The 25,070-nt window shown below is 45.0% G+C and overlaps 1 protein-coding gene across 1 annotated transcript in view; it reads right to left on the bottom strand.

Annotated features, from left to right (window-relative positions):
• The window catches only part of TMX3 (thioredoxin related transmembrane protein 3), a 206,074-nt gene that overhangs the window by 51,691 nt on the left and 129,313 nt on the right, over positions 1 to 25,070 (bottom strand). The window contains exons 5-8 of the mRNA XM_063923394.1: positions 21,244 to 21,289; positions 20,960 to 21,040; positions 9,710 to 9,809; positions 577 to 654 (exon numbers count right to left, since the gene is read on the bottom strand). Of these exons, the coding sequence (XP_063779464.1) occupies positions 577 to 654; positions 9,710 to 9,809; positions 20,960 to 21,040; positions 21,244 to 21,289 (305 nt within the window). The remainder of the gene's footprint in view (positions 1 to 576; positions 655 to 9,709; positions 9,810 to 20,959; positions 21,041 to 21,243; positions 21,290 to 25,070) is intronic.

Here is a 25,070-nt window from a genome sequence, read left to right as displayed (position 1 = left end):
GGCGGCGCGGCTCTGGGACCCATCCATGGCTGGGCCTGTGATCGTCCCTCTGGAGCTAATGTCCAGTAGCCTAAGAAGCCCAATCCACTCTGCACGCAGGTGAGTTCGCTTCTTCTCCCCTTAGTCCCTCGGTGCAGTGAACCTGTTGCCAGCAGGATTCACTGAAAATAAAAAACCTATACTTAAACTTTTTTACTAAGCAGCTCAGGAGAGCCACCTAGTGAGCACCCTTCTCGTTCGGGCACAAAAATCTAACTGAGGCTTGGAGGAGGGTCATAGGGGGAGGAGCCAGTGCACACCAGGTAGTCCTAAAGCTTTTACTTTTGTGCCCAGTCTCCTGCGGAGCCGCTATTCCCCATGGTCCTTTCGGAGTCCCCAGCATCCACTAGGACGTCAGAGAAAATTGTAATATATATTTCAATTTTGAGTAGTAATGTTTGCATAGTGCACTTGCATCCTTTTTTCTATGTGTTGTACTACAAATCTCAGCAAAGTAGCACCTCTCATTACAAGCAGCTAGGGTGTGCAGTCTACAGCCCCTCCCCATTTATGGATTATTCTCTACAAGGGATTTACCTCAGGCAAGACTTCTTCTGAAGCAGAAAAGAAGTATGTATACACGATAAGTTCTGATGCAACTTCAATAAATTTCTCCTGTGGAAAAAACAAACAAAATAGAACTAAAACATAAAAAAACAACAAAAAACCCCACAAAAAAAACCAAGCACATTTTCAATATAATAATTTCCATTTATAGGATTCTTTCACATGGTAACACAAGAGCCTTACAATACAATCACTGGGGTCATTGCATAGTGCTTGTGGACCTAAAGATCCTAATCCATTCATCTTTATGAGAACTTTACAGTAAATACTTAGATGATTCCTGGATGCAGCTAGTTGCATTTGTATCCACTTTACCGTTGCTTAATAACCCTTTCACACCGCACAAATAACCCGGTATCGACCCGGCATATTGCTGGGTCGACACGGGTCAGTGTGCGGTGTGAAAGCGCCAAGTCCGACTGACCCAGTAATTCAACCCGGGTTATAAACAGTGTTATTCCCGGGTTGAATACCGGGTCAGTGGCTGCATAAACGGATTTGACCCGGGACCCGTTTACTACATAGGGAGAGGCGGCGCGGAGATAAGCTCATCTCCCAGCGCTGTCTCCACCTCCGCTGCCGGCTCCCCCACCCCCCGCCGCTATGGCAACCAACACGGTATATTGCTTGGTCTGGAAGCCAGTGAAAGGGGTAGGAGAGTCTCCAATGCTGGATCCCACCAGGGAAGGACCCGTTTCCAACTCCCAGGTGGGATCCGGCATTGGAGATGTGAAAGGGGTATAAGTGAAGTACAGCTTTTTAAAAACATATTTTACTGTTTTAGATAAACTAATACAACTAATGGGTTCTAGCATATCCCCCAGTGTCCAAAGGTCCCCACTGTAACATTAGCCATGACGCTGCTGCAAAGGCAATAGAGTCCCAAGTGGTTATAGACCCCCTATTTACTTTAACTCTCCAATGGTAATACTGTAGATGCTCCAGTGGCACTGCTCCACCCCCGTAGTGCACATAGGTCCCAAATGAAGCTCCACCATCTACCCTCCTCACAGCCGCAATACCGCATTAATAGAACCAGCCAGTGTCAATAAATCCCCTTAAGGCATTAATCTCACAGACACACACAGATATCCCCCTGTTGCTATGGATGGCCCCTCCCTGAGACAGGTTTCAGGGTAGGCAGAGCCAGAGAGCAGAAATTGTATGTTAAAATTCAGGGGAAAACTCCTGTTTGTCATTCTAGGTGAAGACTGTCAGTGATGTAGGAGGTCAGAGACCGCTATACTGGAGCAAAACTGGTTTCCATTTACATTGCTAGGGCTAGAAATTAGTGTGAGAACTGAAATTGCAGTACAGGTCGAGTATCCCATATCCAAAATGCTTGGGACCAGAAGTATTTTGGATATTGGATTTTTCCGTATTTTGGAATAATTGCATCCCATAATGAGATATAATGTCGATGGGACCCAAATCTAAGCACAGAATGCAATGATGATTCATTTTACCTCTTTACACGGAGCCTGAAGGTAATTTTAGCCAATATTTTTAATTACTTTGTGCATTAAACAAAGTTGGTGTATATTGAGCCATCAGAAACAAAGGTTTCACTATCCGTGAATATCGTATTTCTGAATATTTGGATATGGAATACTCAACCTGTATTTACCTTCACAAATATTTATACATTCCAATACAGAACACTTTCACATTGAGAAAGTGACAAAGGTGTCATAATTTCTCCTAATAACATACAAATGATATACATTATAGAAGTGACATCAGTATTTACCATATACTGTAAGGTTATAGTCTACAAATGTTTTCCCTTTGGGTAAAAGTGTTAAATCTACACACAGTTACATCAAAAAATGGTCAGGGTGTGCAAAACCATATTACATGAATGTGGAGTCTATATGGGAAATAAATTTAACATTCAACTCACCAAGGACATAATTCAGACCTGATAGTAGCAGAAAATTTGTTATAGATGGGCAAAACCATGTGCACTGCAGGGGGGGCAGATATAACGTGCAGAGAGAGTTAGATTTGGGTGGGTTATATTGTTTCTGTGCAGGGTAAATACAGGCTGGTTTATTTTTATTCTGCAATTTAGATTTGTTTGAACACACCCCACCCAAATCTAAAGGCCCATACACACTTGACGATAAAATGAGCGACGTCGTTCATTTCAGCCCTCATCAACGACGTCGCTCATTATATCGTCAAGTGTGTATGCATCCGACGACCACCGATGCGCGGCCCAGTGGGACGTTAACGACCCTCGCTTATCTGTCGAGTATGTATGCTCAATTTCCACTATGGTCGTTACCGACCAGAGACGTCGTTGAATGTGTATGGTGTGAACGACCAACGACCAAGCCACTGTTCACCAGCCCTGTTCCCAGCTCATTATTTTAATAAACTGTTCAGCTTGGATGCTTCAACGATGAATGGTCTTTGGTCGTTGGTAGTGTGTATGCTCATGTCGTTTGCTCAGCTGTTGAAGGGAAGTTCAAGGGAAGTCGTTAACGACGGTCGTTAACGACGTGTGCATCGTCAAGTGTGTATGGGCCTTTACTCTCTCTGCACATGTTATATCTGCCCACCACCCCCCACCCCCCCAGCAGTGCACATGGTTTTGCCCATCTGCTAACAAATTTGCTGCTACGATCAGGCCTGAATTAGTCCCCATGTCACTAGTCGTTCCCACTTCTACCATAATGTATCAGAAAAGCACAAAGTAATGCTAAGATAATATCAATGAGTCATCGTGATGTGAAAACTATATATGTACGATAATGGAGATGGCGCTGAATAGATGTATACAACACTGCACTGAAAGAGTACAATACAAAATGAAGATCTCCATTTCCACATTGCTCTTATGTGGGAGAGAGAAGTGAGCAGCTGCCTTAGATAGGTAAGATTCAGATGTGTCAGGTTATTATTTTCCTCTTGTGTTGCTTTATTATTGTAACTATAATAAGTGACATGCTGTTGCCTGGTGTGAATTTATGTTCCATGTCTAAGCAATCTTAGAACAGCTGTTGCAGGGGAAACAACTGATTTGGAAATTGCAGTTTAGTAAGAAAATATATAAATATGTTATGTTTTTGCCAAATCCATGTTATTATCCTATGACAAAAATGTGATGTCCATAACAAAGAAACAAATCTATATATTTGTTATTGTTGTATATAAACAATAACAGAGATATTATCATACCAAAGCACATAAACACCAATGTATAACATAGGTTAAACTATCCGTAATCATAAACAGAAGTATGTCTTCTAGAACATATGTGTTTTTTTTTCTCCACTGCCCTGGCCATGGATATGGTAACACACATACAGATGTACCCTCTTACATCTTAGCTCCGTGCGCTACAAGTTGCGTTACATATAACGCGTGAGTGCCGTGTGACTCAGTAGTGCCGATAGTCTTTTTTGCGTTTTTCTCAGCGAATATACGTCTTAGACACAAAGCAATGTAATAGGACGTATGAGCAGCTTCTGCTGATTAAAATGATATGCCCGTATTCTGTGTGACTTTATTTGCATACAAAATGCCATGCTACAGTGTTTTCCTGGAAAACACTGTAATGTGGCATTTTGTAGGCAGATAGAGCCAGAATTACACACAGAATATAGGCATGCTACATATCAGAAACTGCTTGTGTGTCCTATTACATTACTTTGCGTCTAATGGTGGGTACACACTGATAGATATATCTTCAGATCAATTGATCTGCAGATATATCTATGGACGGATCGTGCAGTGTGCTGTCCATACACACTGCCCGATCCATCGGGGACTGACGTCATGAACTGGGCGGGCGTGTACACACGCCCACCCAGTTCAGCTGTCAATCACCGCCGGCTTCCGCAGCTTGTGTACGGGTGGACGGCTGGTCGCCCGCACACACACAGCGATGCGCCAATGTATCGGTAGATATAGTGGCCATCGGCTGTGCTGCAGGGCCGACGCGATATGTCTGTGAACGATGGAGTTCACAGGCATATCGCCCGTACACACTAGCTGAAGGACACGCAATATATCGGCCGTTCAATAGAATCGCCGATATATCGGCCAGTGTGTATGGGCCTTTAGACCCATGTTCGCAAAAAAAAAAAAAAAAAAAAGACGCTCGGCGCAACAAAGTCCCGCTACGGCATGGCGCGACTTCAAGGTCTGTTCAGCGTGACTGCAGCAAGGATGTAAGAGGACTCATCTGTAGCAAGCAAATTAGGTGGAGTCCACTGTTACTGGTCCCACACACAGCATTATTTACATCTCACAGAACAGACCATAAATTATTTTCTATGCAGTTTCAAAGCACTTGCAGTAACAGTGATGGAATCTGTCCTTCACAGATACTTTTACCAATATAAATATAGATGGCTGAGAGAGCATTTCTGACTGCTATTATATTGCATGCATTCAAAACAATATGGAGATACTTGGGTAAAAAAGACAATTAGGGTCTGATATTGAGTTGAATGTTTTTAAACTTTGCATGTATCTAAGTCACACAGCATATGTTTCCCATGGTGTGTACCCACTGAGTCACAATAGTGGTTGAGATACACTGTCTTAGACAGGGCTGCATGTATTTGTTCACGCATATTGGGGGTCATTCCGAGTTGTTCGCTCGCTAGCTGTTTTTAGCAGCCGTGCAAACGCTAAGCCGCCGCCCACTGGGAGTGTATCTTAGCTTAGCAGAAGTGCGAACGAAAGGATCGCAGAGCGGCTACAAAAAAATATCGTGCAGTTTCTGAGTAACTCCAGATCTACTCCTAGCTTGCGATCACTTCAGACTGTTCAGTTCCTGTTTTGACGTCACAAACACACCCTGCGTTCGCCCAGCCACGCCTGCGTTTTTCCTGGCACACCTGCGGTTTTTGGAACACTCCCTGAAAACGGTCAGTTGACACCCAGAAACGCCCCTTTCCTGTCAATCATTCTGCGGCTGCCTTTGCGACTGAAAAGCGTCGCTAGACCTTGTGTAAAAATACATTGCCCATTGTTAAAGTACATCGTGCATGCGCACTGCGCCGCATACGCATGCGCAGAAGTGACGCATTTTCTCTTAATCGCTGCGCTGCGAACATTTTTCACTAGCTAACAACTCGGAATGATACCCATTGACATTTTGCTTGACTCCTCCATAGCGGCAGCCATTTTGTTGAGGATATTTCTATGCAGATCCTCATTTGCAGCTGAACAGGTGGGCCCCTCTCTGTTCGGGCCCGGTAGAGCAGTCCCCTCCTGACGGCGGCCCTGGTCTTAGAAGTATATTGGAAATGTACTTGGCAGTGACTGGGAGATGTGTTCATACACCTACTGTAGCTGCAAGATGCCATATGGCGCAAGACGACTACCGCAGCTGAGCCACTTCAAAAGGTGTAGTGTGCCATCTTTTCTTTAAATTGTGTGTCTTATTCACATCGCAGACGCAGTGAACCACCACTCGTGTACTACAACCGTACAGGAATTAGTTTTAAACAAGTACAAAGTCCGCGGATGTAGCAAACAGAACCTGGCATGAGAAAGAGTTGCAGCTGCTGCTTGGTAGCACTTCATATAAAGAATCAGGTTAATTCGAACACAGATGTACAAATCTTGCACTTCCAATTGATCAGCATAATCTAGGAAAGTAGTGTTGTCGCTTCCAGATGTTTAATTTGAGAGATAAAGTTGCCCAGTACCTAGCGCACCAAAAGGGGCTGTTTGGCGCAACAGAAGCCACAGTGTATGTCACAGTGTACACATCTGTAGCTTGGAGCTGGTGCAAGTTTTGATGGTGCGACAGAAGGTTGCATTTAAAGATGCACCAAGTGAGGCTTCCGGTTACGGCTTGATGGAGTGAGGGCGCTCCATCCTTCACTCCCTGGGAGCCGCTATTACAAGGCTGTTAAAGCCTCTACTGAGCCCCACGGGACCTGTCGCTGCACTTACAGACTACTTGCACTACCACGTGGAGAGCTTCTTATCCTCCTCCCAACAGCCAGCTGCACACACGCCGCACCAGGAGAAGGGGAGCGCAGGGGAACATGGCATCTAGATGCTGCCGCTGACAGTGCCGTCCCGCAACACAAGAAAACGGCACCTGACCGTCCCTCCACAGAAAGCCAAGTACATGTGGATTCTGACTCCCCTGTCACCTATAGGGAAGTTGTTGCTGCCATTACAGCCACTATGACCCCAATACTCACCCAGGCTGTTGCAGACATCATCTCTCAGCTGCAGTCCTTCTCACAGAGTCACAATTACAGAGCAGCAGGTGGGAGCTGCTGCACATGACATGGCAGCTCTCCAGCATGAAGTTAAACGTCTATCCACTGACAACTATCCGCTCTGGAACAAGATAGATGATCTCGAGAATAGGTCTCAAAGAAATAACATAAGGCTTGTAGGGCTCCCTGAATCTGTTAAAGGCGCAGCTTTTGCTCATTTTGTCAGCAACACTCTTCCCTCACTGTTGGGTATTGAATCAGTTTGCCAAGACCTAATCATTGAGAGGGTGCATAGAGTGGGCCCTACACCGACGCCTAACAGACAGAGACCTCGTGTCACCTTGTTCCGCTGTCTTAACTACTTGCATAAAGTGGAAATCTGGTCAGCCTCACGGAAAGTAAAAGATTTATCCTGGGAAGGCCATAAATTACACATCTTCCAGGACTACTCGGCAGAGTTTACCAGGGCCAGAATATCGTTCTCACCTGTCTGTGCGCAGCTTGTCACTGAAGGTCGAAAATTTGGTTTACTTTATCCTGCACAGCTCCGCATCTATGATGGCAGAACATTTAAAGATTTCACCACTCCTTCAGATGCTTCTGCATACCTGCGTGATCTTTCTCATACCCAGGCTACAGACATTACAGATATAACGTCCTAAACATTTATATGTTTACGCATGCCTTAGTTTGGGGCGGCTGCTTTGAAGTCCCTCCATCTTTTATTACTATCGTTATGTAGTGCTAATGTGGTACCACAGGTTCTGCTAACAAGGTCTTTGACCCAGGGGGCTGCGTCTTACAATTTTCTGATATTAGACACGTTTATTCCATACCTAACTCTCATTTCTATATGTACCTCCAGCTGAAGCATTATCTTAATTCACTAAATCTACATGCCTGTTTTAATAATAATAATAAAAATAATAATTTTATTTATATAGCACTCATTCTCCAATAGGACTCAAGGCGCTTAACAGATACATAGCATAATATAGTACAGAAAATAATGAAGTACAGAACAGATTTTCATAAAATACAGAAGCATGGAGATACTAAAGGGACAATTATGGGAATGCTTGAGTAAAAAGGAAAGTCTTGAGCCTACTTTTGAAGGATACTATAGTTGGGGCCTCTCGCACTGCGCGGGGAAGTGAGTTCCATAGAGTCGGAGCCGCATGACTAAAAGCTCGACCCCCAGATGAATTACGGGAGATTCTAGGTACTGCTAAAAGTCATTCATCTACAGATCGCAGTAATCGAGTGGGGCAGTATGGGGTCAGTAGCTGCTTCAGGTACCTTGGGCCCTGGTCATGTAGTGCTTTGAAACTCAGTAAGCCAATCTTGAAGATGATTCCCCATCTTACAAGCGAAGAGCCTTCCTCTTCCTCTTGATAAGGGGAAAATTCCCCTTATCAAATTAATCAGATTTAAAGTCTCCTCGTTAATTTACCTGTAGATCCACATATTACGAAGCTTACAGACAGATGGAAGGAAGATATACCTACAATCCAATCTTTCGACATGATACTTGTAAGTTTTAACTCTACTATGAAAATTCTAAGCTCTGCATACCTGCAAGAAGTGCATATCAAAACAATACAACGATCTTACTTGCCACCCTATATTCACAAACATTAAGACTCTGCTACTGGCGATTTATGCCCTAAATGCAGAGGTCCGAAAGTCACCTTCTTTCATTGCCTCTGGAGCTGTGCAAAGATTAAGCGATTTTGGAACAAAATGTTTATGTTTATTAATACTAATTTCTCTTTGCATCTAATACCTGAACTGACTGCATGCTTATGTATACATTTTTCTAACTGGACAGATATACCAACCATTAGGTTACTTTTTCCAATGTTTACTATGTTATTTACAATTGCAAAGAAAATTATTCTGAAGCATTGGGTTTGAAGATCTTCACCATCTTTTGCCGAGGTGCGAAGAATGATGCTTCAACATCTATACCTTGATAAGAAATCAGTCAGCACGGACCTGAGTGTTGGACTTTCCATTTTTGATAAAAAAATGGGGTTCCTATAGCCTCACTCTAGACACTGAATCTCAATTACAGATTTCCCAATTATTTGACCATCCTTCTTGGACATTATTTAAGGGGATCTTTACAGAACATAGTCTGGTATAATATATGCTATTACAGTTTTCATTCCTAAATATCATTGTGGCCCACATACCATGTAAGAGAACATTCATTTCATGTCTAAAACTACCATAGACAACCCCCCCCCCCTTTTTCCCTCATCTATCCGCTCTATCTTCATTTCCTCTTTGTCTTTGTCCTCTGTGTTCTATTGGTTTCAGTTTTCTGAAGAATTATATATATATATATATATATATATATATATATACGGATATTCCACTATGTAACATTTTGCTCCATACTCTCCACATGGATGGAAGCTGAATATCTACATTACTATTCTTACTATTTTGCCTTAACAATATATTTTATTCCCTTGATATTGTACTATGAGATGTATTCCATGTTATATTTTACTATTTGTCTATTATCTTGAAAACTTTTAATAAAAGTTTAATTAAAAAAAAAGATGCACCAAGTAATATTACTTTGTCTAAAATGCTTCTCAGGCCTTGCACATTCAGACGCATGGCTGTACAGCAGGGAGGGGCTTGTAGCGGTATTAGCATAAGTCGCATATGCATAACTGGCAATAGATATACACACAGACACTGCAATGTCTGACTTAGAATCAAGCCCTTGATCTTTGCTACTGGCCAACTTTACTAGCAGGAAATACAAACCATGTTATCTGAAGTTTCTGGAAAACTTTAACACAGGTGTGAATTAATAGAACTGTAAAATAGAACCAGTGCATAAATAATTTTCGCATTAAAGATTCCGAAACTGATATGTTCACCTTCAGTGTAGATTCAACACCAACATATACAAAGAGCACACGGTGACGCTTTTGTACGTGATCAAACATCTGCTGACTCGGAAGCTGTCGTATTAATGGCCTTTAAAGGAAAAAAAATGTAGAAGTATTATATATAAATAATCATTATTTTTAGGAGATTATTCATATAATATTACAATATAATAGGATCAGTATGTATGGATATTTAATTTCAAAAACAGGAATTAACAAATTATTTTGAACCTAGGAGCCAAATAAAAAACCATAATCTGGTCCTGCTTCCTACAAGAGCACATATGACATGAACAAACATCAAGATGTACGTTGTGACTGGAGCAAACTTTCTATGCATACAAAGAACCCAAACCTGCTGCCCCATATAAAGCCCCAGATACCAGCTCAGTTATGGTGCGTACACACGGTGCGATTTGTCCTTACGATTTGTACTGTATAGTCAACATTATAAGAAAAGTTGTATACACCATGTGTATGCTCTTATGATGGCAATGCACGCATCGTAAGAAAAAGAAAAAAAGACTGTACAGACAGGGCCGATATTGGCTAGATCGGAGGCTCATGCTTCCGGGCAGTTTCTAGCGGATATCGTCCATAAGCCGAAATCGTACTGTGTGTGTGCTCTCTTAAACATGGGTGGTCTTCAGGTTGCAGGCTGCTGGGCTCCCGACAACCACCATACCAGCGCCGGAATCCCGACCACCGGCATACCGACAACTTTTCTCCCTCTTGAGGGTCCACGACCCCCCTGGAGGGAGAATAGATAGTGTGGCGCACCACCGTGCCCGCAGCGTGGCGAGCGCAGGTTGGTGAGCGCAGCAAGCCCGCAAGGGGCTCATTTGCGCTCGCCCAGCTGTCGGTATGCCGGCGGTCGGGATTACAGCGCCGGTATGCTGGTCGCCGGGAGTCCGACCGCCGGCAACACATACTACACCCATTAAACATAGAAGGGAAAGCATTAGATAATAACCAGGACATTGGCACTTTCATTTATGTAGTAAAGTACAATGCTTACAGCAAATTTTCGTCGGCATTTAAAATGAGCTATCAAGGTCAGGTTTATGCCTAGGAAAGTTACCTTATTTTAGCCAATTCTAATTAGGTACAAAGAAACTACAGACAAGGAGCAAGTCAAATTAGCAAAATGCAATCAAATGTTACTAAACAGAGTGAGTACATAAAACATGGAAAATGTAGCAAGACCTCTACAGTGTAGTCACTTAATTTTCATTCACTGCCGGAATGCTCTGAGCAGTGCCTTTACTCCAGCAGAGAAAACGTGTCTTGCAAAGAAACGTGTCTCACGTTCTACAATGGCTTGGCCACAACTGGTTAGGTATTGTCACAGTGGTAGGGCCCCATCACATCCCAAGTGGACTGCTGAATTGTGGCTCCTGCTAATCCCTACATAATCATCAGTCTACTTGTACACAGACCAGAGACTGACAAGAGCGATTTCTGTGCTAGCATATCGCAGTGATGCAGTACTGGATGTCTATGGCAAGCGATAAAAAGAACAACTTTTCGTTGCTTAGTAAATACCCAAAATGCTTACCAGCCACAGCCGGCAGAGTTATCAACAGAAGCAGAAGGCACTGCTGGAAAAACCTCTGAATTCTGCCTTTCACCATATTTAAAGCAGTGGGAATAACCCATTTTACAAAAATGCTTACAAAATGGTTACGACCGTTTAATTTGTAAATGTTTTTAGCATCCTACTTAATTTTATGGAGGGAAAAAAAGACAATACAAGCACTGTTACAGTGCTCAGGTTCACAGTGCTGGGACAATGTGTAGGTTTATTGGCTGCTTCTAAGATGGGCTCACATGTGTAAACATTAGTATGGTAAAGATAATTTAAACTGTAAACTCATTTGGAGCAGGGCCTCTTCCAAGTGATGTGTAACATGATGGTACTATTAAATATGAACCCCACTGCCAGTTGTACTGGGAGTGTGCCAGAAAGGGGGTTAATGCTGGAGATTCAGGCTGTGCACTCATCTGAAGTGAGGTTGCTATGGCAACCCAGACACTGCCACTAGTAGTTAAGTAGTGTTTAGATGACCTTCGCCGAAAGGACCTTTTTCCATCAGGCACTGGGTCAACGTCAGCATCCACTGGGAATAGATATCTGTGGCGAGTAAGGTGTAGTGGTGCGAGCCACCAGGCCCGAAGCACGGTTATGAAGTGAGCCTGCGAGGGTACAATAGAAGCCAAATAACAAGAAAAAAAACCCTACACAAAATATAGATTTCAAAAGTAATTAAAATGCTTTAAGGGCATAAAAGCACTTTTGTCCTCACTAGATGTCACGTCCTGGTCCACTCAGTGAAGGTAGTCTAGATTCAACCCTAGGAGTTGACCAAACAGTTGAGAAGTCGCTAGTGGGATGTCTGGGAGAAAATGTAATGGTCAGCTTGCGCTAGGTGTGGGGAAAGATATGGACATGAGCTGTGCAGTATAAAATAGGATCCGTTGAGCTGCCAAAACAGTGAGTCTGAGGAGCACTGCTGTAAAGAGGCCCCAGTCTGTTCCCCTGCCATCTGATGATGGGGAATGAGACAGAGAGGAAGCAGTTTAAAGTAATTCCTGGGGTGAATGTAATCTGTAAAAGGGCAGGTCCCTGTCAGCCTCCCTCCATTCAATAAGAGGAGGTGGAGCAGGGGTTGAAGGCAACCATTAAAGGGAGGCTCAGTCTGTGCAGCAAACTGCAGCAGATCGGAAGCAGTAGCTGATGAAGAGAACGTGAGAAGCAGATTTCTTATTGGATGACTGGAAATGTACAGTAAAGTCTGAAAGGGAAATACATATAAAGTAGAAAGCACGCAAAGGACTAAACAAACTAAGAATTTTCCATCCTAAAAATTAAAGGTAGCACTGTGCTCACTATCCATTGGGTGGCAGTAATAGAGCTGAGGTGATGGGATGGGAAGCGGTTAAAATACCGCTATTCGGGATCCCAGACGTCACAATACCAACGCCGGAATCTCTACTAGTGGTGGAATTCCGGCACCACAGGTTTTTCCCCCTCTATGGGGGAGCATATAACCGTGCCCGCATCATGGCGAGCGCAGTGAGCCTGCAAGGGGCTTGCTAGTGCTCGTCCACCTGCCGGCATACCGGTGGCCGGGAACCCGCTGTCGGTATACTGATGGGCAGGATACCGGCCGCCGGTTTTTCATACCGGTCCCAATGGGACAAATATGGCTATCTACTGTACAAAGAGCTTACAGGTGTCTTATAGTGAGAAATCCGAGAGATTTCCCCAAGGAGAATTCCTGGTTATTCTTCATCCATACTGCAAAGTTAGGGAAACTGCAACCAATTCATGAGATTATTCAGCAAGGTACTGTACACCATCGTTCTCTGACTACATTAATTTTGTAAACAAAAAAAAACCCCTCCTTAATCTAATCAGAAGTTTCCCACAGAAATGTACACATTAATAAGTTTGGTTGGCATTCCTCAGTTTTAAAAGATTTTAAGACTTGCATGTTTTATAAATTTGGAAACATGCACGGACACATTATTCGCCATAAATTGGTGACCTAATTAAGTCTAATTAAGCGTTCGGTATATCACGCTGGAAAAAGGTTCAGGTTTTACACCCAAAGCTATTCAATTCTATTGCATTGTTCTGGCCCCACACCTAATTGAATATTCCCCTAACTCACTGGTAACCCATAGATTCCGTACAAAATTGCAGGAACCCATGGCTTTCCCCACATGTTAAATCCCAAGGGTGCATTTTAAATGCAGAATTTTCCTCGCAACTCCTGAGTGCACCTCCTGGAATTAATAGGCTGTGTTTTGGCAAATAATTGATTTGGTAAGCACCGACAATTAGCTGTGGGATGAATCTTACAGCTAATTGTATATAACCCATAAGTGTAGACTGAAATGCAATTTTAAATAAAAATATATTCTTATATGGGTAAAAGTCATGTATTTATTTGAGAAACTGTTATTAGATGAATAATGGAAGCTCCTTGATAATTAAGATATCCATTGTTAATTTCACTTACTGCCTCAATAAAGGATTTAAACAAATAAGCAACTACTTAACTAGCAATATTTTACACTGTATTAACCCTATTTTCCATTTATTATGGTCAAGCATCTCTAATTCCACCGGTTGCCAAAAATTACTTCCTGTACCTGGGATGAGGTAAACATGCTCTCTGGTAGGCCCACTGATTTCCATTCTAATGCCTCAGGCAGAGTTTGTCTGCCAAAAACTTGTATTGCTGATACCTGATAATACCTGCAGTACAGTACATTGAGCAGTCAGAAAGACTGGAAGCCAAACCCCAGGTAAGTAATAAATACATTAACATAAATGTATATACAGGTTGAGTATCCCATATCCAGATATTCCGAAATACGGAATATTCCGAAAATAAGAATTTACTTACCGATAATTCTATTTCTCATAGTCCGTAGTGGATGCTGGGGACTCCGAAAGGACCATGGGGAATAGCGGCTCCGCAGGAGACTGGGCACAAAAGTAAAAGCTTTAAGACTACCTGGTGTGCACTGGCTCCTCCCCCTATGACCCTACTCCAAGCCTCAGTTAGGATACTGTGCCCGGACGAGCGTACACAATAAGGAAGGATTTTGAATCCCGGGTAAGACTCATACCAGCCACACCAATCACACCGTACAACTTGTGATCTGAACCCAGTTAACAGCATGATAACAGAGGAGCCTCTGAAAAGATGGCTCACAACAATAATAACCCGATTTTTTGTAACAATAACTATGTACAAGTATTGCAGACAATCCGCACTTGGGATGGGCGCCCAGCATCCACTACGGACTATGAGAAATAGAATTATCGGTAAGTAAATTCTTATTTTCTCTGACGTCCTAGTGGATGCTGGGGACTCCGAAAGGACCATGGGGATTATACCAAAGCTCCCAAACGGGCGGGAGAGTGCGGATGACTCTGCAGCACCGAATGAGAGAACTCCAGGTCCTCCTCAGCCAGGGTATCAAATTTGTAGAATTTAGCCAACGTGTTTGCCCCTGACCAAGTAGCTGCTCGGCAAAGTTGTAAAGCCGAGACCCATCGGGCAGCCGCCCAAGATGAGCCCACTTTCCGTGTGGAATGGGCTTTTACAGATTTTGGCTGTGCAGGCCTGCCACAGAATGTGCAAGCTGAATTGTACTACAAATCCAACGAGCAATAGTCTGCTTAGAAGCAGGAGCACCCAGCTTGTTGGGTGCATACAGGATAAACAGCGAGTCAGATTTTCTGACTCCAGCCGTCCTGGAAACATATATTTTCAGGGCCCTGACTACGTCCAGCAACTTGGAATCCTCCAAGTCCCTAGTAGCCGCAGGCACCACAATAGGCTGGTTTAAGTGAAATGCTGAAACCACCTTGGGGAGAAATTGAGGACGAGTCCTCAATTCTGCCCTGTCCGTATGAAAAATTAGGTAAGGGCTTTTATAGGATAAAGCCGCCAATTCTGAGACATGCCTGGCTGAGGCCAGGGCTAAACAGCATTACCACTTTCCATGTGAGATATTTTAAGTCCACAGTGGTGAGTGGTTCAAACCAATGTGATTTTAGGAACCCCAAAACTACATTGAGATCCCAAGGTGCCACTGGAGGCACAAAAGTAGGCTGTATATACAGTACCCCCTTGACAAACGTCTGAACTTCAGGAACTGAAGCTAGTTCTTTTTGGAAGAATATTGACAGGGCCGAAATTTGAACCTTAATGGACCCTAATTTTAGGCCCATAGACAGTCCTGTTTGCAGGAAATGCAGGAAACGACCCAGTTGAAATTCCTCTGTAGGGGCCTTCCTGGCCTCACACCACGCAACATATTTACGCCAAATACGGTGATAATGTTGCACAGTTACATCCTTCCTGGCTTTGATCAGGGTAGGGATGACTTCATCCGGAATGCCTTTTTCCTTCAGGATCCGGCGTTCAACCGCCATGCCGTCAAACGCAGCCGCGGTAAGTCTTGGAACAGACATGGTCCCTGCTGGAGCAGGTCCTTTCTTAGAGGTAGAGGCCACGGGTCTTCCGTGAGCATCTCTTGAAGTTCCGAGTACCAAGTCCTTCTTGGCCAATCCGGAGCCACGAGTATAGTCCTTACTCCTCTCCTTCTTATGATTCTCAGTACCTTGGGTATGAGAGGCAGAGGAGGGAACACATACACTGACTGGTACACCCACGGTGTTTCCAGAGCGTCCACAGCTATTGCCTGAGGGTCCCTTGACCTGGCGCAATATCTGTCCAGTTTTTTGTTGAGGCGGGACGCCATCATGTCCACCTTTGGTTTTTCCCAACGGTTCACAATCATGTGGAAGACTTCTGGGTGAAGTCCCCACTCCCCCGGGTGGAGATCGTGTCTGCTGAGGAAGTCTGCTTCCCAGTTGTCCACTCCCGGAATGAACACTGCTGACAGTGCTATCACATGATTTTCCGCCCAGCGAAGAATCCTTGCAACTTCCGTCATTGCCCTCCTGCTTCTTGTGCCGCCCTGTCCGTTTACGTGGGCGACTGCCGTGATGTTGTCCGACTGGATCAGCACCGGCTGACCCTGAAGCAGAGGCCTTGCCTGACTTAGGGCATTGTAAATGGCCCTTAGTTCCAGGATATTTATGTGAAGTGACGTTTCCATGCTTGACCACAAGCCCTGGAAATTTCTTCCCTGTGTGACTGCTCCCCAGCCTCTCAGGCTGGCATCCGTGGTCACCAGGACCCAGTCCTGAATGCCGAATCTGCGGCCCTCTAGAAGATGAGCACTCTGCAACCACCACAGGAGAGACACCCTTGTCCTTGGAGACAGGGTTATCCGCTGATGCATTTGAAGATGCGATCCGGACCATTTGTCCAGATCCCACTGAAAAGTTCTTGCGTGGAATCTGCCGAATGGAATCGCTTCGTAAGATGCCACCATTTTTCCCAGGACCCTTGTGCATTGATGCACTGACACTTGGCCTGGTTTTAGGAGGTTCCTGACTAGGTCGGATAACTCCCTGGCTTTCTCCTCCGGGAGAAACACCTTTTTCTGTACTGTGTCCAGAATCATCCCTAGGAACAGCAGACGTGTCGTCGGAATCAGCTGCGATTTTGGAATATGTAGAATCCATCCGTGCTGTCGTAGTACTACTTGAGATAGTGCTACTCCGACCTCTAACTGTTCTCTGGACCTTGCCCTTATCAGGAGATCGTCCAAGTAAGGGATAATTAATACGCCTTTTCTTCGAAGAAGAATCATCATTTCGGCCATTACCTTGGCAAAGACCCGTGGTGCCGTGGACAATCCAAACGGCAGCGTCTGAAACTGATAGTGACAGTTCTGTACCACAAACCTGAGGTACCCTTGGTGAGAAGGGCAAATTGGGACATGGAGGTAAGCATCCTTGATGTCCAGAGACACCATATAGTCCCCTTCTTCCAGGTTCGCTATCACTGCTCTGAGTGATTCCATCTTGAATTTGAACCTTTGTATGTAAGTGTTCAAGGATTTCAGATTTAAAATAGGTCTCACCGAGCCGTCCGGCTTCGGTACCACAAACAGCGTGGAATAATACCCCTTTCCCTGTTGTAGGAGGGGTACCTTGATTATCACCTGCTGGGAATACAGCTTGTGAATGGCTTCCAATACCGCCTCCCTGTCGGGGGGGAGACGTTGGTAAAGCAGACTTCAGGAACCGGCGAGGGGGAGACGTCTCGAATTCCAATTTGTACCCCTGAGATACTACCTGCAGGATCCAGGGGTCCACTTGCGAGTGAGCCCACTGCGCGCTGAAATTCTTGAGACGGGCCCCCACCGTGCCCGAGTCCGCTTGTAAGGCCCCAGCGTCATGCTGAGGACTTGGCAGAAGCGGGGGAGGGCTTCTGTTCCTGGGAAGAGGCTGTCTGCTGCTGTCTTTTTCCCCTTCCTCTGCCCCGGGGCAGATACGAGTGGCCTTTTGCCCGCTTGCCCTTATGGGGACGAAAGGACTGAGCCTGAAAAGACGGTGTCTTTTTCTGCTGAGAGGTGACCTGGGGTAAAAAGGTGGATTTCCCAGCCGTTGCCGTGGCCACCAGGTCCGATAGACCGACCCCAAATAACTCCTCCCCTTTATACGGCAATACTTCCATATGCCGTTTGGAATCCGCATCACCTGACCACTGTCGCGTCCATAACCCTCTTCTGGCAGAAATGGACAGCGCACTTACTCTTGATGCCAGAGTGCAAATATCCCTCTGTGCATCTCTCATATATAGAAATGCATCCTTTAAATGCTCTATAGTCAATAATATATTGTCCCTGTCCAGGGTATCAATATTTTCAGTCAGGTAATCCGACCAAGCCACCCCAGCACTGCACATCCAGGCTGAGGCGATTGCTGGTCGCAGTATAATACCAGTATGTGTGTATATACTTTTTAGGATATTTTCCAGCTTCCTATCAGCTGGTTCCTTGAGGGCGGCCGTATCAGGAGACGGTAACGGCACTTGTTTTGATAAGCGTGTGAGCGCCTTATCTACCCTAGGGGGTGTTTCCCAACGCGCCCTAACCTCTGGCGGGAAAGGGTATAATGCCAATAATTTTTTAGAAATTAGCAGTTTTTTATCGGGGGAAACCCACGCTTCATCACACACCTCATTTAATTCATCTGATTCAGGAAAAACTACGGGTAGTTTTTTCACACCCCACATAATACTCTTTTTTGTGGTACTTGTAGTATCAGAAATGTTCAAAACCTCCTTCATTGCCGTGATCATGTAACGTGTGGCCCTACTGGAAAATACGTTTGTTTCCTCACCGTCGACACTGGAGTCAGTGTCCGTGTCTGGGTCTGTGTCGACCACCTGAGGTAACGGGCGCTTTAGAGCCCCTGACGGTGTTTGAGACGCCTGTACAGGTATTAACTGATTTGCCGGCTGTCTCATGTCGTCAACAGTCTTTTGTAAAGTGCCGACACTATCACGTAATTCCTTCCATAAGACCACCCAGTCAGGTGTCGACTCCCTAGGGGGTGACATCACTAATACAGGCAATTGCTCCGCATCCATACCATTTTCCTCCTCATACATGTCGACACAACGTACCGACACACAGCACACACACAGGGAATGCTCTGATAGAGGACAGGACCCCACTAGCCCTTTGGGGAGACAGAGGGAGAGTTTGCCAGCACACACCAGAGCGCTATATATATACAGGGATAACCTTATATAAGTGTTTTTCCCTTATATAGCTGCTGTATAGATTTATCTGCCAAATTAGTGCCCCCCCTCTCTTGTTTTACCCTGTTTCTGTAGTGCAGGACTGCAGGGGAGAGTCAGGGAGCTTCCCTCCAACGGAGCTGTGAGGAAAAATGGCGCCAGTGTGCTGAGGAGATAGGCTTCGCCTCCTTCTCGGCGGCCGTTCTCCCGCTTTTTTATGGAAAAACAGGCATGAGTTAAATGCATCCATATAGCCCAGGAGCTATATGTGATGCATTTTTTGCCCCCTAAGGTGTTTATATTGCGTCTCAGGGCGCCCCCACCCAGCGCCCTGCACCCTCAGTGACCGGAGTGTGAAGTGTGCTTAGAGCAATGGCGCACAGCTGCGGTGCTGTGCGCTACCTTATTGAAGAAAGGACGTCTTCTGCCGCCGATTTTTCCGGACCTCTTCTGCTCTTCTGGCTCTGTAAGGGGGACGGCGGCGCGGCTCTGGGACCCATCCATGGCTGGGCCTGTGATCGTCCCTCTGGAGCTAATGTCCAGTAGCCTAAGAAGCCCAATCCACTCTGCACGCAGGTGAGTTCGCTTCTTCTCCCCTTAGTCCCTCGATGCAGTGAGCCTGTTGCCAGCAGGTCTCACTGAAAATAAAAAAACTAAAACTAAACTTTTTTCTAAGCAGCTCAGGAGAGCCACCTAGACTGCACCCTTCTCGTTCGGGCACAAAAATCTAACTGAGGCTTGGAGGAGGGTCATAGGGGGAGGAGCCAGTGCACACCAGGTAGTCTTAAAGCTTTTACTTTTGTGCCCAGTCTCCTGCGGAGCCGCTATTCCCCATGGTCCTTTCGGAGTCCCCAGCATCCACTAGGACGTCAGAGAAATACAGACTTTTTTGAGTGAGAGTGAGATAGTGAAACATTTGTTTTTTGATGGCTCAATGTACACAAACTTTGTTTATACACAAAGTTATTAAAAATATTGTATTAAATGACCTTCAGGCTGTGTGTATAAGGTGTATATGAAACATAAATGAATTGTGTGAATGTACACACACTTTGTTTAATGCACAAAGTTATAAAAAATATTGGCTAAAATGACCTTCAGGCTGTGTGTATAAGGTGTATATGTAACATAAATGCATTCTGTGATTAGACTTAGGTCCCATCACCATGATATCTCATTATGGTATGCATTTATTCCAAAATACGGAAAAATCCGATATCCAAAATTCTTCTGGTCCCAAGCATTTTGAATAAGGGATACTCAACCTGTATAAGAAGTCACATAAATGTGAATATAGAAAAAACTGAGTGCTAATACAAGTGACATTGGGTTCAGTATGATTTCCCAATGGACGGGATGCCAGCGGTCAGAATACAGACAGCGGCATCCCGACCATCAGAATCCCGATAAGCCCCTGTAAAGTACCCTAACCCTCCCCAGCTCTCTACCCTAACACTACCTTGTGGGTGCCTAAACCTAACCCTCCGCGCTTTGTGCCTAACCCTAACCTCCCCTTCTAAGTGCCGAAACCTAACCCTCCCTCCTCTACACCTAACCCTAACCTTCCGGTCCCTGAACCCTAACCCTAATCCCCCTTTGTGCCTAACCCTACCCTCCCCTTCTAAAAGCCGAAACCTAAACCCCCCACCGCGTCCGGCAGGACGCCAGCACATCTCGCTGGAAGGACGGTTGGGATTCCGGTTGTCGATATTTTGACGCCGGTATCCCGAGCAGTGTCGGTATCTAGACACCATGCTTGTGGTGTCCTTCGGAATCCCAGCGTCAGTTTTTCGACCGCTGGGATTCCGTCCGTCGGGAACTTCACTGCATCCAGTGACCTAAATCCAAGGTGATCTCAGATAATAATTTAGACTGTGGAATGCATTACACAAGTTTTCACAAATGAAGTTATGACATCAGAACTCACCATTTATACATCATTAACAGAAGGTTAAACATAAATATAATAATCACATGTGTTTATATGCTGATAACAACTCCATATCACTGTCACCTGGTCATTTATAAAATGTGCTGCATACCTACTTACCCAGCAACTCTGTTAGAAAATTCAACGATGTCCTCCTTTGTTCTGGGACCTCTGTAGTTGTAGGCCATCTCTCCTTTTAGCCTTTATATAAAAGAGGAATCCATATTTTATTTTCTAATATAAACCCAGAACTCTGCAAAGAAAATCCTATAATACATTATGTCAGGCCATATAAATTATTATGTGTATGTAGATATATAAAACACAGAAATACCTTTTCAAAATGTTCTCAAAACGTATCTACATGTTTTTCTGTAACAGTGTAAAGTCAATGCAGGACTCACAATTTTATAGTCGGAAAACCACGGACCCCAAATTCTGAAGCAATGCCTGCAACAGTTACAAAAATGAATGTGTTATAAGACATACAGTATTGGCATACATCATATATTTGACACAGTTATATAAGGATACACGCATAAACACAAAGCATAAATCATACAGTACACTGGAAACATGTGTCACTTATACCCCTTTCAGACTGACAAAAATTTCCCGGGTTATTGCACATGAACGCGCATCAACCCGGGAAATTGCTCAGTGTGAAAGGGTACACGATCAATATCCCGGGACGAGCGTCCTGGCATTTCATCCCAGGTCTCGACCAGGGTTGAATCAGGGATCGTCCCGGGATGCGGTGCAGTGTGAACAGGTATGCCGGGTCAAGGCGACCCGGCACCCGTTCTCTGCATAGGAGGAGGCGGTACTTGGAAATGATTATCTCCAAGCACAGCCTCTGGTAGCGTCAGCGATGATGTCACCAACCCGGCAATATGCCGGGCTGGGCAACATGTCTGAAGGGGTCTCAAGCCGGGTCGCACCTCGGAAGCACCCGTGTACACATTCCCGAGTGCGACCCGGCTCTGGTAAGTGTGAAAGGGGTATTAATAACATATAACAAAACAAGAGTGTTAATAAATCTATATTCTAGCACTTTGGTGAGAAATTTATGAAGAACAACATACCATACGCAACACATCATACACAGAGTATAGTTGTTTATTATACCCAAATGATAAGAGGCCTAATACACAAAGTAGACAGGAACCCAGAACCCGTAGGCTCGGTACTTTATATAGATACCATAGGGTAATTCCATGATTATGTCAACCAGAACATCTTTTCCTGAAAGTGGCCACAATTAATCTTGTAGTGAAAATTTATATTCTCTGAAGTTAATATTTTGTAAAACCAAAGATGAACCTGTTTTTCAAAAATCATAAGTTGGCAGCATTGTTTATTCAAGATGGCAGTCTGTGGAAAGCTGTGGAGATTTTGTGCCTTATTTGACAACTGTTTTTTGGCCTACAGTTGATGACGAGGCAAAATAAGAATTTACTTACCGATAATTCTATTTCTCATAGTCCGTAGTGGATGCTGGGACTCCGTCAGGACCATGGGGATTAGCGGGCTCCGCAGGAGACAGGGCACATCTAAATAAAGCTTTTAGGATCACATGGTGCGCACTGGCTCCTCCCCCTATGACCCTCCTCCAAGCCTCAGTTAGGTACTGTGCCCGGACGAGCGTACACAATAAGGAAGGATCTTGAATCCCGGGTAAGACTCATACCAGCCACACCAATCACACCGTACAACTTGTGATCTGAACCCAGTTAACAGTATGATAACAAAAAACGAAGTAGCCTCTGAAAAGATGGCTCACAACAATAGTAATAACCCGATCTTTGTAACAATAACTATGTACAAGTATTGCAGACAATCCGCACTTGGGATGGGCGCCCAGCATCCACTACGGACTATGAGAAATAGAATTATCGGTAAGTAAATTCTTATTTTCTCTAACGTCCTAGTGGATGCTGGGACTCCGTCAGGACCATGGGGATTATACCAAAGCTCCCAAACGGGCGGGAGAGTGCGGATGACTCTGCAGCACCGAATGAGAGAACTCCAGGTCCTCCTTAGCCAGAGTATCAAATTTGTAAAATTTTACAAACGTGTTCTCCCCTGACCACGTAGCTGCTCGGCAAAGTTGTAATGCCGAGACCCCTCGGGCAGCCGCCCAAGATGAGCCCACTTTCCTTGTGGAGTGGGCCTTTACAGATTTAGGCTGTGGCAGGCCTGCCACAGAATGTGCAAGTTGGATTGTGCTACAGATCCAACGTGCAATCGTCTGTTTAGACGCAGGAGCACCCATCTTGTTGGGTGCATACAATATAAACAACGAGTCAGATTTTCTGACTCCAGCTGTCCTTGAAATATATATTTTTAATGCTCTGACAACGTCCAGTAACTTGGAGTCCTCCAAGTCGCTAGTAGCCGCAGGCACCACAATAGGCTGGTTCAAGTGAAAAGCTGAAACCAGCTTAGGGAGAAAATGAGGACGTGTCCGCAGTTCTGCCCTGTCCGAATGGAAAATCAGATATGGGCTTTTGTATGATAAAGCCGCCAACTCTGAAACTCTCCTGGCTGAAGCCAGGGCCAATAGCATGGTTACCTTCCATGTAAGGTATTTTAAATCTACCGATTTTAGAGGCTCAAACCAATGAGATTTGAGAAAATTCAAAACTACGTTCAAATCCCACGGTGCCACTGGAGGCACTATTGGGGGTTGTATATGTAGTACACCTTTGACAAAAGTTTGTACTTCAGGCACTGATGCCAATTCCTTCTGGAAGAAGATTGATAAGGCCGAAATTTGAACTTTAATGGACCCCAATTTTAGGCCCATAGACAATCCTGCTTGCAGGAAATGTAAGAATCGACCCAATTGAAATTCTTCCGTTGGAGCCTTCTTGGCCTCACACCACGCAACATATTTTCGCCAAATGCGGTGATAATGTTGTACAGTCACTTCCTTTCTAGCCTTACTCAAGGTAGGAATAACTTCCTCTGGAATGCCCTTTTCTTTTAGAATCCGGCGTTCAACCGCCATGCCGTCAAACGCAGACGCGGTAAGTCTTGGAACATACAAGGTCCCTGCTGAAGCAGATCCCTTCTTAGAGGTAGAGGCCATGGATCCTCCGTGAGCATCTCTTGAAGTTCCGGATACCAAGTTCTTCTTGGCCAGTCCGGAGCCACCAGTATTGTTCTTACTCCTCTTTTCCGTATAATTCTCAGTACCTTTGGTATGAGAGGCAGAGGAGGGAACACATACACTGACTGGTACACCCACGGTGTTACCAGAGCGTCCACAGCTATTGCCTGAGGGTCTCTTGACCTGGCGCAATATCTGTCCAATTTTTTGTTGAGGCGAGACGCCATCATGTCCACCTTTGGTCTTTCCCAACGGTTCACAATCATGTGGAAGACTTCTGGATGAAGTCCCCACTCTCCCGGGTGAAGGTCGTGTCTGCTGAGGAAGTCTGCTTCCCAGTTGTCCACTCCCGGGATGAACACTGCTGACAGTGCTATGACATGATTCTCCGCCCAGCGCAGAATCCTTGCAGCTTCTGTCATTGCTCTTCTGCTTCTCGTGCCGCCTTGTCGGTTTACGTGGGCGACTGCCGTGATGTTGTCCGACTGGATCAACACCGGCTGACCCTGAAGCAGCGATTTTGCCAGGCTTAGAGCATTGTAGATCGCTCTTAGCTCCAGTATATTTATGTGAAGGGACGTCTCCAGGTTTGACCACACGCCCTGGAAGTTTTTTCCCTGTGTGACTGCTCCCCAGCCTCGTAGGCTGGCATCCGTAGTCACCAGGACCCAGTCCTGTATGCCGAATCTGCGGCCCTCTAACAGATGGGCACTCTGCAACCACCACAGGAGAGACAACCTTGTTCTTGGTGACAGTGTTATCCGCTGATGCATGTGCAGATGCGATCCGGACCATTTGTCCAGCAGATCCCACTGAAATGTCCGTGCATGGAATCTGCCGAATGGAATCGCTTCGTAAGAAGCCACCATCTTTCCCAGGACTCTTGTGCATTGATGTACTGACACAGTTCCTGGTTTTAGGAGGTTCCTGACAAGTTCGGATAACTCCCTTGCTTTCTCCTCCGGGAGAAACACCTTTTTCTGAACCGTGTCCAGAATCATTCCCAGGAACAGCAGACGAGTTGTCGGGGTCAATTGAGATTTTGGAAGATTCAGAATCCACCCGTGTTGCTGAAGCACTACCTGGGTTAGTGCTACACCGACTTCCAGCTGTTCT

The sequence above is a fragment of the Pseudophryne corroboree genome, chromosome 5, assembly GCF_028390025.1.
Source record: "Pseudophryne corroboree isolate aPseCor3 chromosome 5, aPseCor3.hap2, whole genome shotgun sequence".
Taxonomy (NCBI): domain Eukaryota; kingdom Metazoa; phylum Chordata; class Amphibia; order Anura; family Myobatrachidae; genus Pseudophryne; species Pseudophryne corroboree.
This window is presented reverse-complemented; position numbering and strand designations above follow the sequence as displayed.